The sequence below is a fragment of the Chelon labrosus genome (genome assembly GCF_963514085.1).
Source record: "Chelon labrosus genome assembly, chromosome: 6".
Classification (NCBI taxonomy): domain Eukaryota; kingdom Metazoa; phylum Chordata; class Actinopteri; order Mugiliformes; family Mugilidae; genus Chelon; species Chelon labrosus.
This window is the reverse complement of record NC_140342.1, coordinates 5106196-5122592: the sequence shown is the minus strand read 5'-3', so window position 1 is coordinate 5122592 and position 16397 is coordinate 5106196. Positions and strand designations below refer to the sequence as shown.

General features: G+C 42.2%; 1 protein-coding gene across 2 annotated transcripts in view; it reads left to right on the top strand.

Annotated features, from left to right (window-relative positions):
- The window catches only part of ctnnd2b (catenin (cadherin-associated protein), delta 2b), a 125253-nt gene that overhangs the window by 95062 nt on the left and 13794 nt on the right, over positions 1-16397 (top strand). Inside the window, exons 14-17 of one of the 2 annotated variants that reach the window (XM_084545844.1) lie at positions 4338-4524; positions 10753-10870; positions 11824-12006; positions 15441-15644. In XM_084545844.1, coding sequence (XP_084401970.1) covers positions 4338-4524; positions 10753-10870; positions 11824-12006; positions 15441-15644 — 692 coding nt within the window. The remainder of the gene's footprint in view (positions 1-4337; positions 4525-10752; positions 10871-11823; positions 12007-15440; positions 15645-16397) is intronic. The other variant, XM_084545843.1, reaches the window with a different exon arrangement.

The window sequence follows — 16397 nt, the reverse complement described above, 5'->3', positions numbered from 1 at the left end:
GATGCTACTACAAGAACATGGATGTTCATCGCCTTTATAGCTCTTTGCATGACAATAAGGAGCAAAGGAGTCGTGGTTTTTGTTGGGGTTTTTTTCATGTTGCAGCAACTCCCATCCCAGATTGAGGTTTTCAAACATATGCTCAATCTGTGGAGCTGCATACTACCCATCTGTGGTCCTGGTATCATCAACCTGGCTAGTCTGCAGTTATGGTAGCTAACTCACCTACTGTATACTAGAGCAACTGCTGTCACTAACAGCTACAGTTCTACATGTACACTTTAGTCAGATGTATGTATCTATGACAGATGTATGTTTATCCCATTCCTCCTATCCTCTCTCCTCTCTCTTTGTCTGTCTCTACCTGGCTGGTCTCAAGTAAATGGGTCCCTCCATATGAGCCTCCATATTCTGCTCAAGGTTTTTTTTCCTTGCCACCGTCACCATCGTGCTTGCTCTGGGGGTTTCAGGCAACTTGAGACAGCTTCTGTTGCTATTGATGTTATATAAATAAAACTGAATTCAATTGAGTTTAAAAGTGTAGTATTAGGCTCTTGTGAGAGATGGAAAATGGAGCTTAGATGTGACAAAACTCTAATATTTGACAAGGTTGGGTTATGTTTAGTCACGTCAAGTATATGACGTCAACAGCCCCATAAAGTACCAAACTTTTAGGACCCACACGTTTTTGACTTGTGGGGCGTTCACGTGAATGTGACATCTCGACGAACGCAGCTAGTATTTTTTTATGATATTGTGATAATAACAGTATAAGAAATCTCTTTTCACAAAGAAAACACACAGACATTCACCGACTCACTGATGTCAAGGTCAGCAGGAATAATTACGTTTCGCAGTAAATGGCAAGGTTGTTAAAAAAAAGAAGAAACAGCACGCCTTCTTTGCCCCGTTGAGCAGGCAATAAGATGAAACAGCATGAAGACACTTTCACCTATGTGACAGTCCCAGCTAATTACTGTCATGAGTCCACAAACTAGTCATTTAAACACTCCTTCTGACCACAGACACTGCCCGCCTTAAACACACCAAAAGGCCGATGGGGTTAAGACTGATTCGTTCGAGGCTGCTTAGATGCACACGCACTCATTGGCACACACAAGAGTACACTTATGCAAACCCACAAAGACAGATAACAGAAGCTGTAATTACACAGTCGCTGTTCAGCCGAGGGTGAACAACGCTGCGCTGAAGAGACGCACACATACACACTCAGATCTAAGGATAGGGTGTTTTACCACTACTACGCTATAATTACTAGCATAAAGGAGAGGGGCCGATAAGTGCAGATATGACTAGGGGTGGACACTTTCAAATGCACAAACATATAATTATACGAGTACATAGATTAGGACACAGACACTTTGCAAGACGAAGGTCATCAAGAATTACGATGTGTTGTGCGGCTCTTCAAGGTTATCGCAGTTTGTGTGTATGAGCGTGTTCTAATGTATGTGTAAAAAACACCAAGGACGTCAAGGTGTATTAGGGCTAAATGTAGTGGCTTGCCCCTCACCTCCTTTGTCCTTTTCTTGAAAGGTTCAAACTGTAGGTCCAAATGTCTGTGCGTGTGTGCGGAGAGAGTTTGTCTGGAGAGAGGAAGAGCTTTTCTCAGTGTGTTCGTGTGTTGCAACTGGCAAAAAGAGTGGACAGTAATTGGTTGGCAAGAGAAAACTTGTTTCTTTTGTATACTGAATTCAGGTGAGGATTAAGAACAGAAGAGGGCTACAGTGGAATTGTGTATGAGTGTTTTACTGCCTTCGGTACTATTTTGTTTTAATGTTCTCTGTTAATTATAGCAGCACAGTGATAACCTGAAGCAGTACATTAAAGGTTATGTTCTGAGAAAATAGAAAAACATTGAAGCATGCATCACTTCTGAGTGATTAAAGATGCTTGTTTCTAGTTGATGGACCACACATGCAGTGAAGGCCAGAATAAATCCACTACCACCACAGTGGGAGGTGTTCTGTCTGTGACACAGCTGCTTTTGAAACTTCCATAAAATTATAGTTTTAACAACTTCACGTGTGAGAGGGCTTCCTGCACTGTTCATCCTGCTGAGAATCAACAGTCTGCAGCTTTACTTTTAGCCATATTATTTAAAACTGTGCAGACGTTCAGAGCCCGAAAGAGGACACGAACAAGGTGAGGATGAGGGTGGTTGTACACACTAGAAAACATGATGGTAACCTTCTAGCAGCTAGAAGAAGAGCTGGACAACGTGAAGAGAGAACACTCTGAGCTATCCTGCTTAAAAACAAGAGGAAAGAGGGCATTGAACACAGTGGAATACAATCATCTTGACATACCAGGCACGAAATGAGAGTCCAGTTTAATCTCCCGGCATGTGCACACGGTGTGAACAGTCTGTGCCTTCTCAAATTTTCACCTGCATGCGGATATCCCCAGAGGGGCCAAATTAACAAAATGAGATTGCTGCCACGCTTGGTACCCAAAGGCCGAGCTCCACTGATGAGTGTGAATGTTATGTAGCAGGGCCTGCTGGTCGGGATCCACCTCCCTGCATCCAGGCCAGGTCCACAAATAGTTGATGGTCCGCTCTTCTGCCCAAAGTTCATCACTATTAGCTTGTCAAGGTCATCAGTTGAATCTGAGGCATATTGTGCCTTAATTGTAGTACCCAGGAAGACTCTTGAGGGTACGCTTTCAAAACTGATCACTGGGTTCACTGTGAATTTGTCAGGATAGAGAGGGTATCCTGTATGCACCTCTGGAGCTGAGCAAGCCAGAGCAGCAACTCTGCAGCATACGCTCTACATTGTATAGTAAACAGAACCACTGCAGCCAGGACAGAGTGGATCAGTTTAACTTGAAGAGATTGCTGCTGGAAGGACACAGTCAGTATGGTGTCCTGTTGGTCATTGGTCAGTGCTAACTACACCACTGTACGCCCAAAATGTCTGACAGATATCAAATCTTTAAGACCCTACTTTTCAGGTAAAAGGGAAAGAAAACAGTCTGAGAATGTCTCATGCCTTCAAAAGCACAGCAGGATTTAAAATGTAAATAAATCAGAACATTAATTCAACAGATTTTTTTTTTTACCCTGGCAGTATTTCAAGCCAATATGGCGGAAGAAAAGACATCTAACTCCCAGTCTTCCATAACCATGTACAAAATCAGATCCTTAAGGACTGAGTGTGCCCATTTATTAACCTTTTTCACATACTTCATTCCTTTTGCAGTTCTCCAACCTGCCTATGATTCCTCTTACATTTTCAAACTGTCATGTAACATCATGAGTTTGTATCATAAGATTCCACATGTACGCTTTAGTCAGATACTGTATGTGTATCTATGACAGATGTATGTTTATCTTGCTGCTCTCTTCTCTCTCTTTCTTCTGCCTGTACCCGGCTGGCCTTAGGCAGATGGGTCCCTCCATATGAGCTGGGCTCTGCTCAAGGTTTCTTCCTGTTAAAAGGGAGTTTTTCCTAGCCACCGTCGCCTTCAGGCTTGCTCTGAGGGTTTCAGGCCGTGTTTTGTAAAGCGTCTTGAGACGATTTGTATTGTTATTGACGCTATATAAATAAAATTGAAAAAATTGAATTGAATTTTGGGCACTTCCTTTAAACTCAATGTAATTAAAATAAAAACAGCTTCCTATTTGCACATCCAGCCCACACACAGGAACTGTTTCCTTCGTTGGTAATTCCAACCCAATATGATCCATTTATCAGTCCAGTATTGACTTGTTGGTCTTTTCCTGGTTTAGCTGCCAGATGTTCCACTGTCTTGTGGCTGACTTTGTTGGCTAGCTGTTTGATGCTAGACAGGTGGCGTACAGGGGGTTGTTTTATTGTTTTTATTGTTTTATTTTTGGCATAAAAATTACTTTACTTTTCACCAAATCTCAAATCATTACGCTTTTTTCTGTGTTTTTGTCCCATACCTCACCACAGACCTCATTATGTGAACATAATGAGCATTGGGCCTATGGGGGGCACCAAGTGTTTGTCTGCTTTGCCCACTTGGAAATACAATCTTAGGTTTAATTAATAACTTTAGTAAAGTTGTCTTTAAGTGCCTCACAAAACTATAACAGTGTTCAGTTTCATACTGTTACATGTTGAAATATACTTGTGAAAGGATTCTGTCTTTTCAGGCTGCTGTAAGGCAGTAGCTCGGTGTGTTGCTGTGTTTGCTGGGTCAAGCTGTTCACGAAACATACTAAATATTTCAGTGGTTTCTAGTCTGTGTCTGCATATCTTCCCGTCTACCTCCTCTGTTTTTTGTTTCCTTTTTTCCTGCATTGTTTTTTTCTTCACCTCCCATCTCCCTGCTGTCGTCTCCAGGTGTTTTGTGGAACCTGTCATCGTGTGACGCCCTGAAGATGCCCATCATCCAGGATGCCCTGGCTGTGCTGACCAATGCTGTGATCATCCCGCACTCGGGCTGGGACACGTCCCCGCATACACAAGAGGACAGAAAGCTGCACCTACACTCCTCCCAGGTCCTCCGCAACGCCACAGGCTGTCTCCGGTCAGTGTCAGTTCTTCAGTTTTTTTCTTTTATTAGGGATTCTCAGACATATTTCTTCTCTTCACATAGTTTTTCCTACTTATCACATGGTCTAAATTATTCACACTATTTAAATATCAAATATTATGATGTAACTATTTCAGCACAGAACTCACTTTACTAAACGCTGTTCACACATTTAAATAGAGGAAAAAAGTCTGTCTTACTTCAGAACAGCCTGTTATTTTTAAATTGTACTCAGTATTATTTTTAACACTCTACACACAAAGGAGATAGACTTAGCTGCATTTAAGATGACTCATCATTTGGCATTAAACCGCCGTGGCTTTCCGTTTCCTCACTTGTTGCCTGCTGTACAGGGCAGTCTGGAAGTAGTAAGACTGTGACACATATTTTTTTTCTTGTCGCTTTGGATGGGAATTCCAGCATATTGAAAGGAAAATGGAATAGTGACTATGAAGTTAAAGCATCTGTGTCTTCTTTTTTTGTGGTATATATAGAAATGAACTGTTTTAAATTTGAATTGAAACTTTGCTGGGCCACAGTTATTTATGCAGAGCCAATGTCATTTGCTGTTTTTGTTACTTTCCAATTTTGGGGGGAAATATACTTTTAAATAAATTCGCATTATGGTAAAAAAAGAAAGTTGGACAGCGGAACTGCCCCTCGAAAGTGAAGCCAAAGCAAGTAGAGCTCCCCCTAGTGTCTGGCTGCAGTATAGGTCATAAGCTCCACCCCCTCCATGTTAGTGGATGGGACTTGGGCCAAAATAAAACATTAAAATACACATCAAACTTTTTTTGGTTCTGTCACTGTAGGTGGTTAATATAATGCTGATGCATAGTCAAGTGTCCATTTTTCTGTTTCGTTTTGGTTATAGAAACAGGATGTGACGTCATGATGACTACCAGTTGCCATGCCAACCGCTCCATGAAGCATTCCAGAGTATATAATCCCACATTTCTTTGTAACTGATGGAGGTAGAGCACTGTAGAGTAGAGCAGTAGAGTATTAATTAAACGAAAACACAAGTCTGGAGGAAGTGTGGGCGGTATTGTGGATATTGTGGCTCCGTGTGGCTCCACTCATGGACCGTACTGCACAAACTCTGGCTCCAAAGTCGCAAGATGGCTCCACCCGTATCCCCGGGAAAATAGTGTCTGTTTGGCCAATGCAAGGAAGTGGGGACGCTTTGTCCATATTTATATACAGTCTATGGTATAAAGTTGCAGAAAGCGAGCTGCATATTGTTGTTGATGGCTAAATATGCGCATTGATGCACACTGCAGCTTAACTAGTTATTTAGGTCCATAAAACATGCATCAAAGTACCTTGTGCCTTCTTCTCTAAGACGTATAACTGCACCTATTATTATCTTATTTGTGCTTGTTGGAGGTTGTAATTAACTTGGCTCATTTTGACTAATTATGAATATAAAGTAGAGGATAAGAAACAGGGATAATGAAGTCATGCTTAATAGTGGTGGTATCACACTACCATCGCTAATACATCATCAGCCGCTGTAATTAAACATCATGCGGCGTGTGTGTGTGTGTGGCCTTGTTTTTAATAAGTTATAGGGGCCAGTTTTGTTGGGACATCATGTCGTTGTTGGGCCCTTTTGGCTGGGCCTCACAACTTTTTGAAGGTTAATAGCTGACTTGGTTTTAGGGTAAAGGTTCAGATTAGGTATTTGCAGATAGAAACACGAGTATGAGTTTGAGTGTGTATGTGTGTGCAGTAATAAAAGCACTGGGAATATGTGGAAATACTAGCAATTAAAATATGATTGAGGTCTCAAAGGACCTCAAAGACATCTTGTCTAGTCTTTATTACAAAGTTGATTACGTGTCACATCCTTGTGTGCACTTTTTCTTTTTACCTGTCTATTGTTACATGAATCTGTCAGTGATCATGCACACTGGCAGTTTATATTATACAACAGAACAAATATGATTCTGTTAATTGTGCGATAACTCACTTCATTGATTTTTTTTGGGGGGGGGGGGGAGTTGGAATGAGAGTGCTTCTAAATATTTCCTCTTGAGGCTGAGGCACAAGTACAACACAAGCTGAGTGGGCATGCTGCCATGACTACATTTGCATTTCCTGCTTCCTCTTTGTGTGTGTGTGTGTATGAACATCTCTGTTTGTCTCTCCGTCGAACTTCATGTGTGGGCAATTAATCTCAGCCACAATATGTCTCCTCACCCACTTTACTCCCAGAGAAAATAAGTGACACATACTGGCTGCTATTACTGTATGTGTGTGAAAATACACACATCTGGTACTCTGGCATATGTGTGTTGTTGAATCTGGAGATGTGTGTGTGTGTTGCAGGAGATAGCTTTGTGTGGATCGGCTCCCTAAACTCGAAGGGCTAATTCATCTTTCTCACGCCTCGTTAGGGAATGCTGGGAGTCTGATTAAAGATTGAATATTTCATGGCGGGTTTGGTATATTGCCGGCCACCTGCTCTCACTCTCCCTCTCTCTGTATCCATCTCCCATTATCCTCCTCGATTTCTCATTTTCTCTCCCCTTCTTTTCCCCCTTTAGTCATTCTCTCCTTCCCCGCGTCGTCCCCATCTCATCCCATTACTCCGTTTCTCCTCTCTCTCGATCATATTACCCCGCCTTCATTCCTTTCTCCTTCTGTCTGGGCCCGTCTCTGCCTCGCCGTCTCTCACTTTCGCACACGCTCGCGTTTCCTCCCTCTGCTAACTCGCTGCTTGTTTCGCTGCTCGTGTGCCCATATGCTGCCGTGCCAACTAACAGGAAGAGCCGAAACTTGCGCCGCTAGACAGCTGAATGTGTCCACTGAACTTGCAGATGTCACACTCGGCAGCAACTAGCGAAGAGAAGGTTCATTTGGTTGTTTGATGTCTTAACCATGTTTGTTGGTAGAGGATTCCTTGATATCAAAGGGTCCACATGCAGCCAATGAGTTATCTTCTGTAGCCACATGTTTAGGTGGAAATGCACCCGTCTCTTCAGCACATATACTTACAGGGTCTCAGTTTGCCACCCTATAGTATTCACAGCAGTGACTAAAATAGCTCAAAATGTAATATATCATATCATAAATGTATATTTGACACGACTATTGGCTGCTGCAAGGGCAAATGTTAAAATAAATTCTCCTCTGACACTAGATTTATTTACTTTTTTACTATAAAATGTCTGGATGGTTCCAGGCATTTTACATTATGGTTTGAGGCATAATAAAGTAGAAACTTCAAATACTGTTAGGCAATAGAGATGCTACAGACACCACCTGGTGAAAGCATTTAGATGGTCATCCCCTTGGCAACTGGCATTTTTTCTTTTTTTTTTTGTTTGTTTGTTTTTATGTTTCCTCCTGTTTTTCTGTGTTCAGGTAACCTTGGACCTTGCAAGACTTTATGTGGTGATAGTCTTTGCTCCATTCTGAAAATATTTATTGATCTAGTAAAGAATAGCTTGGAAGCAAGAGCAGATGTTTAAATGGTGAGTGGATCACGGTTAGCCGTATGTAAAGGGCTAATGGAGGGTCCTAGTGCAGAGCTAACGACTGCCAGTCACTCTGGATCATGAATTAAGTGGAATAGTGAACAGTAATGAGTGCTATGAAGCTTGACTGTACACATGGCTTTGATGCCCGTGGTGGGCAAATATGATCTTTCTTGTAGCACATCTACGCTCGGCATCCGCGTGTTAATAAATGGATAGTTACTAGCTTTTTGTCATTAGCATTAATAATGTATGTGCTCTCAACAGACGGCTTCTGGTGCATTACCACCAGCATCTGGACTGGACTGAAATCAGATTTGGGATGTGGCTAGGGGAGAAAGAGTGCTAACACACATCTGGATTTTACACAGATGTTAAAGTCGTAAATGATGAGTACGAATGAGCTCATTTTCTTTACCACAGAGTGTTCTCAACTGCTCTTTCTGCTGTGCTCAAGGTACATTTTGTCATCATGTAGCCCCCAAACAATGCAAATGAGTAGCAGCAAAGAAACACAGTTTTGAACACATGCTGGCTTCTCGCTACTCATTTACATCCAATTTGTGTCCATGCACAACGATGAACCTTTCTACAAGTTACATACGTAGAATGAAAAATGTCTTAATGACCTAGCTTGTACAAAGAATTTAGACTCTACTTCTGTCATGAACGGCAGATCTGTTAATGAACTGGAGCTGGAGTCACTCTTATAACAGTGTGTGAGAGCAGCAGGTGCTTTTCTTGAGAATTACTGGTTTGGGGTTTTTTTTTTTTTTTTTAAGATCCGAATTCAGTTTGACAATCCAAACACACATGCAGAGGCGTCTTTAATTAAAGACTTAAAGACAATTAAAAACAGCCTCTCGGTTGATACTGAAAGACTGACATTTTGTTGATGTACCTTTTTATCTCAGTGGCAGCACACTATGGCTTAATCAAATTGTGTTCTGTTTGAAAATTCCTCCTGTAGACATACAGTGTTCCCTTTTCCTAGATTGTGATTTTTCTCTCTTTCTCACTGAAGGATCATAACGAGAGATAATCTGCAGCCCCGTTGCCACATTAGCCACAATAAAAGAAAGAAGTACAGCACATAGTCTTCTAAAAGTAGTGTTGATGTGTACATACCGACCACTATGGCTTTCAGTTGCTGTGCTTCTGTTCATCATTCCTCCTGTGTGTCTGTTTTCAGGTAGCCCTAAGGATTAAGGCAAACAATAGCCAAGAGACATGACAAGAACACAAAAACGTGTCAACAGCCTGAAATATTCAAGCAGTTATTTGACTGTGAGATTAAAACACGATTCTCATGTGATTCTGTAAAACAGAGACTCCATTGAGGGTCAGAATCAACTTGCCACTATGTTCCCTGACTAAAACAGTTTGTGCTGTTGCATGATAGCAAATGAGACTGAAGACTGAAGAATAAATCCAAAACCAAACCAAGGCTGATTTGCTGGTTGTTCGATAACCGGCATGTGCAACATGTCGAAGTGTCCTTGAGCAAAACGCTGAACCCCCAGTTTCTCCCAGTGTGTGGCGCTGGTGTGTGTGCCTGTTTGAGTGAATGGGTAGATGTGTCTGTGACTGTAAAGCGCTTTGAGTACCAATAGGCAGAGAAGCGCTATATAAAAACAAGGCCATTTACCATTTACCATTTACCAGAGTGAGATGATAATAATTCTCTGTGGGTTCATCATTCTGAACAAACCCTTCCACATTGCACAAAGTCATTTCTGTAAATATAAAACTATAAAGATGTTGAGTCATTTTACTTTTACTGTAGTTGAATATATGTGTCCTGGTTGGACTTTATAGCATTTCCTCATTTACATTTGATGGCCTCTACACTGTTTTTATATCCACCATTTACTATTGTAAGGAATAGTAAGATCTTTAATGCACTAGCCAGATAATCCATCCTCTGCACTGACATCATCCATGCTCGGCGCCATTTTACTGTCACTTTTGATGAAGGGAGAAATAGGATGATCACAACCACAGTCTTGACATCGTTGTTTTGCATTAGTGCAGACTATAGTACTCATGTTTTCTATCTTTCCATTTTACTTTGCTGAAGAAGGTGGCCATGTGGGGTATGTTTCTGAGGCCCAGAACCAGGCTACTGCCGCACTAGAACAGTTTATAGTATGGCGGTTATAACAGTAATATGCAAATGTTTGTTTGGAGAATGGAAGTAGAGTTTTATCTCCTCTAACTCGGCTGATAATTATTTTCTTTCTTTTCTTTTGAATAATCCACAATAATGAACTGGGTGTGGCCAATTTAAACACATTACATTTACGCACATACATGCATGATGACTGTGTTAAGTATCCCTCTTTCTGCTTATTTGTGGGATGGAATAGTCTGGAAGCACAGGCTGACTTAACCCAGCCACAAAATGTTTGCAGCAAAAAGGTGGTCTTGAGTGGCTCAGTTAAGAACTGATTATTCTCAGGCAAAGATCCGTTACTTTTCAACAAAATTGTTCTGATTGGTTGGAGGATCATCAGGATGAACAGTTGTATGCAGATGTTTTTTCTTTATCTGGATCAATTGAAACACACCCCGTAATGAAATCAAAATGCCGCGTTACCCGACTCACTGTGATAAGAATTGTGTCTGGCTATGTCTACTGGGCAGTCCAGTGCGTACAATACTCTGTGCTGCATGTTCAGTTTTCTGTTGGGCTGTTCATTGACGAGCTGTTTGTGTTTGCGTCCGTGTGCAACAGGAACGTGAGTTCTGCTGGTGAGGAAGCCCGGAGAAGGATGAGGGAGTGTGAGGGCCTGACAGACGCTCTGCTTTACGTCATCCAAACCGCTCTTGGGAGCAGTGAGATTGACAGCAAGGTAACACTCAAACACACACACACACACACACACACACACACACCTACATACAAAAACAACTCCCAGGCACACAAACCCTTATAGCCTCCAGTTCCTGCACACACACAATTGCCTGATTAGCCACATGGTTACACATGTACACATGGTTATAGAAAATGAGGATGTTGAAAGGCATTGCGCATGGGTGTTTGCATGCTTGCTTGTGTGTGTGTCACTGTTGAAGAACTCAAAGACAGATATGCAAATGTATATATTATTTTCCCTGTGAACACTACACTATTTAATTTGTGTAAGTTGTTTGCTTGCCTGTGGTTTGTATGTTTACACAAAAAAATCCTGAGCTTGGGAGTCTTGTCATTTTTTGCAGCGTACCATATAATACTCAACCCAGATGGCCAGTGACACAGAAACATCACTAGTGAGCGAGCGAGCGAGAGAGAGTGAGAAAGAGAGAGAGAGAGAGAGTGTGTGTGTGTGTTTGTGTGTGTATGCAATCTTGTGAGCATCCCTGTGTGTGTGTGCAGGTTCTACGTGCATACATGTGTGTTTGATTTGAGTTGTGGGCTTGTGTGTGTGTCTGTTTGTGTGTGTGCGTGAGTTCCTGTGTTGAGTGGAGGCTCGTCACAAGTGAAGTTTTTAATCCGTGGAAATCCTTCATAAGATCAAAGTCTGTGACTGTTGACTGCATAGCTGCTCACAACAATAGGATTAGCCCGCATGTGTGTCTGTCTACATTATGCACATCGCACGTGTGTTTGACTGTGAGTTTATTCACTGTAGACACACTGCACGGCACAGTCTGTTGGTATATGTTTGCCCATAAGCCTGAAAGCACTTGTATGTTTTTTCCTGATTTATCCGTCATTGCTTCATCGCTGCCTCTCTTGTTTTTTTTTCTTACCATCAATCTGCCTATTTTTCCCTTAATTTCTTCCCTCCCTTTCCTCCACCAGACTGTAGAGAACTGTGTGTGCATCCTGAGGAACTTGTCGTACCGTCTGGCTGCAGAGACATCTCACAGCCAGCAAGGAGGTTCGGAGGAGCTGGACGGTTTGTTATGCGACACCGGCGGGAAGGATGCAGAGAGTTCCGGATGTTGGGGCAAGAAGAAGAAGAAAAAGAAGGGGCATGACCAGGTGAGAGTTGGAAGAACTTGGAATTTGCAGCCTTTGCCAAGTAGTCCCCGTAATCCTGCTGATATCGAAGGCTCAGTCTATTTTCTGTCTTAGCAAAGTGTTCAGAAAGTCCTGACAGCCCTTGCAGTTAAGAACATAGAATGTTATGGTGGATTCCTTTTTGGCTCTTATCTCTGAACACTCCTCTTACTGATGTCTAGACGGCTGATGGACTGTGTTTGGTCTACGCTGTAGGCTCCTTTACACTTAATTCCAAAATTCAGCATTTGCACTGAAGTTGATGTTTGGAAAAAAGTGACTGCTGGTTTGCTTGGAGATAATTCAGCCAACTTGACTATGCTTGGCAATCTGAGTGACCCTGCACAAACAGAGGGAAACAGCAGGAAAAAGGGAGAATGTCTGAAGAAACAAACTGCCTTATCTGTGACACATGGACACATACGGTATATACCCAGCATACTCTGCTGGCAGAAATGGACTGCAGCAGTATTTGTGCAAATAAAGCAGAGCAGAAAAGTTTCTCTGCATCCAGTATCAGTGCAACCAAAGTCCCAATTTATACATGCTGAAGAAGCAACAAGATGCCAATAGTTTATATTGAAACAGGCTTTCCATTTCTTGATGATGCATGGGAACAAATCTCTCTGCAAATCAACAATTTCATTGTATTCCAGTATAGTGGTAATCAGGCAAGGCTGAGCATGCAGATTACTGCCTCAATGCTTAAAGCTGGAGTGTGGGACTTGATTAGCGTCCCTTACATCCAAGCATTTGCCAGACACACTATCCTGATTAGGCTAATCTCGCATTTTGCATTATGCGACTTTTAAATGTGTCGTCTCTGTGGCGATATTCCTACATTAACGTGCGGTAGGGACATATTTCACGTCAGCTAGTAATGGCCGGTTTTTCAAGAAGGGAGGAGCTGCAGCAATAGAGATTGAGTAGGCAAGAGGAACTAGAACTATGGCAGAAAATCTCCACATAAACTTGAAGTTGATGTTTAGAGGAAGGATAACAGTCCAAACCTAAACAAAAAAGCCATGGACAGATGAGAAGGGGACTACAGACTGCGGGACACTGTTTCAGTGTAAAATGATAAAACCGAGAGCAATATAAACAAATGGAAAAAGGTCAAAACTAACACAAGCATTGTCAAAATGTAGTTCCCACTCGTCATACTAAGTGTAACTTTTAAAGGGCAATAACAGATTCGGTTGTCTTATTGTTGGGCTCTGCTGTGTTTATGACTGTTGACTCATCTCACAATCACAGGTTCCCCTCGCCCCTTTATCTCTTCCTCTGTCCGCTTTGCTCCTTTCATTTCATAGCAATATCATATACGTATTGTAACGTTTTAATGGCCACATAAAAGTCTTCATTTACTCACCAAGTGCATAATTCATGAGGACTTAGTCACATTTTGTTTGATGCTGGGACCCTGTCATTTGCTATTCCCCAGCAGGGGCACACATCTGGCTAATTAAACCTAAATAACAAGACATCGGCGCAGATTTGTTAACGCCGAAGCTTTTGTTCAACATCATGCATGATTCATCACGCAATCTATAATGTATTTTAGCTGCCGAGACCCTCCTACCAGTATGACTTTTTTATGAATTCGCTATGCGTCTCGCGTACGAGCAGACATCAGCTGTCTTTTTCCAAATGGAGGATTGAGCGTCTCGTTTTAAAACGGAGCTCTGTGCTGGATCTAGTTCAGAAACGTTCGCTCAGTTCATCCTTGGTTCACGCGATCTCCGGTCTCAAATGAATATTTATGAACGCACTACAGCTTTCTTTGATGTGCATGATGTTTGAGGCAGAGTTGTTTTTCCCCTGTCGACTGCTGACTTTCACCTGGATTATTTTGGGTGACATCTGCAGAATAAGATGATGCATAGCTACTGGTATATAAATAGCTTTATTGTAAGACAGTTGTGTTTCTTCTATGGGGCTTTTGCTCCTCTGTACAACATTATTAACATGCTACAAGGTTATTACACAGCAGCATCAGGAGATTGTAGCTGTACCTACAGTGCAGATTACGCCATGGCTGACTGCATGCCCACTACCTGTGCTCAGGCTCAAAAATACCAATTTAGCATTTCTCTCTGGATTTGGGTGTGCCCGTCTGTTGCCAGCAGGCAGAGCTTCATCCTCCGTTTAGTTAAAAAATGAGAGCTCTCTTAGTCGAAGAATTGGCAGAAACCAAACGGCTGCCTTGGAGAAGGCTCTAACCTCTTGTCATGCTAATAAGCAATCAGCATCACATTCTGGTTGAGTGGAAGACGTCTTTTTACCACTTCTCGTGAAGCTGCGGGAATTGAAAACCCGACACTTCCGGTGGCTCAGGGTGGGTGAATTGCTCATTAGCCCTGCATGCTTTTCTTTCTCTTCTCCCTGCCATTTCTAGCAAAGCCAGAGAGAGGACATTTTAACGAATGTTAGCCCTGAGCCAGGCCTTTTATTTGTGTTTGTTCGGCGAACTCTGTGCAAACTCTTTGTGTATCCAGGCAGAGCCGGGGTGATGGGGGATCTTAAACATAACCCTGAGATCAGATTGTAAAGGGACGAATCGCAGCCTCTCCAAACAATAATACTCTCTACCCTCTATCTGCATGTCTCCTCTCCAGTGCAGCTGTGGGTGATTAGCATGAAGTAGCAATTGGGAGCTTGTTGGAGAGAAACTCTATCAACTCTGGAGTAATTAGAGGAGAGGAGAGGAGAGGAAAAGAGAGGAGAGGAAAAGAGAGGAGAAGAGAGGAGAGGAGAGGAGAGGAGAGGAGAGGAGAAGAGAGGAGAGTATGTCGGTCGAGAGGAGCTATAAAAAGAATGTAAGGGAGGTTGGGCTAAAGGGGGTACTAGAAAATACAAAAGGATGAGAGGAGACAGTAAGAGAGGAAGTAGTTGAAAAATAAAGTCAAAGACACACATCAGCAAAGGAAGTCAACATTTTTTGGTCAATGTAGTTTGTTGGCTACATTGCGACAGACTTGATGTCTTCTTGGATTACGTGATTACCCATGGAAGCAGGATGATATAAACTGTGATATTATATAATGTCGTAATGCAATAAGCATACGGGACAAAAGCAACTGAATGAACCGCACACAAAGATGATTTTCCTGCACTAAACAAAAGAAAGAACACTGTGTGTACAGCTATTGTAAATGTACATTGGTGTAGAACGCCGCAAAATGATGCTTTGTTAGATAGATAGATAGATAGATAGATAGATAGATAGTTCATGTTGTCAAAATTCATGGGCAAATAGATGAACGCCACCTTATTTATACACTGCTAATGAATAGTAAATCTACTCCCTCCCTTTCCTGTTCTTGCCTGAGGGGATCATGCTGGCACTGTCACCACTGTCCTCACACAGAATCCCAAATGCTTTTCTTCTCTGAATTGCGTCTCATCTTCCGCAGTGGGACGGCGTCGGCCCATTTCCAGATTTGGCAGAGCCCCCGAAAGGCATCCAGATGTTGTGGCACCCCACCATCGTCAAGCCCTACCTCACACTGCTGTCTGAGTGCTCCAACCCAGACACCCTGGAGGGAGCAGCTGGGGCCCTGCAGAACCTAGCTGCTGGCAGCTGGAAGGTAAGGGCTCTGTACAGTGGCTGTATCATTGTGACACTAAAGGGCATCTGCGAGAGGGGGGTGGAATTCCAGTAGGTGCCAAAAGTGTTCAGAAAGTAATAATAAAGCTCCGCACTCAGCAAAATAACAGGCATAGCCACCCCGATATTCTGCTTACAAGACATAAGAGCCATTTTTGTCATTGTAGATTGTACAATGAAATTATGTGCGGTGACTCTCAGTCAGTTGGAATAGGATGAGGGCAGAGTTTCAGAGGAGTATTTTGTGCTGATGAATGCGAAACCACACTGATTGCACTGACCCTTTAAAATTTCCTCTTGCTTTCTGAAAACAACCTTTAATGTAAGGGCAACTGAAAGAGTCAAATTCAAATTGAAAATCAAAATCTAAAGGTAATGACAATTGCTTTAGATACATAACGTTTATCTACTTATGACTCAACTTAACGTAGGAATGCAGGTGGTCACACTATTGACTGAAAGAATTTGCTGAAAGAAGTCCACTTACTAAGTTCATCTGAATGTCTCAGACTTCTTTGGAGCCAATAGACTAAAACCTTAAAAATGCCTAGTATGTGGGCCTTATGTGAGAACTGTAATGTTTAAAGTGGCAATGTTTCAAAGGGAGGGGAAGACACAACTAATCTCTAAACTCTCTGAGAAGAAAGAATCCTTTACCGGATAATGGTTACAAAAGACTCAACATGGAACATCTTGTGTAGCGGACCACAATACAGGACGATAATAGTGATTAAAAATCTTTCCCTTTCCCCCGGTGCTACCC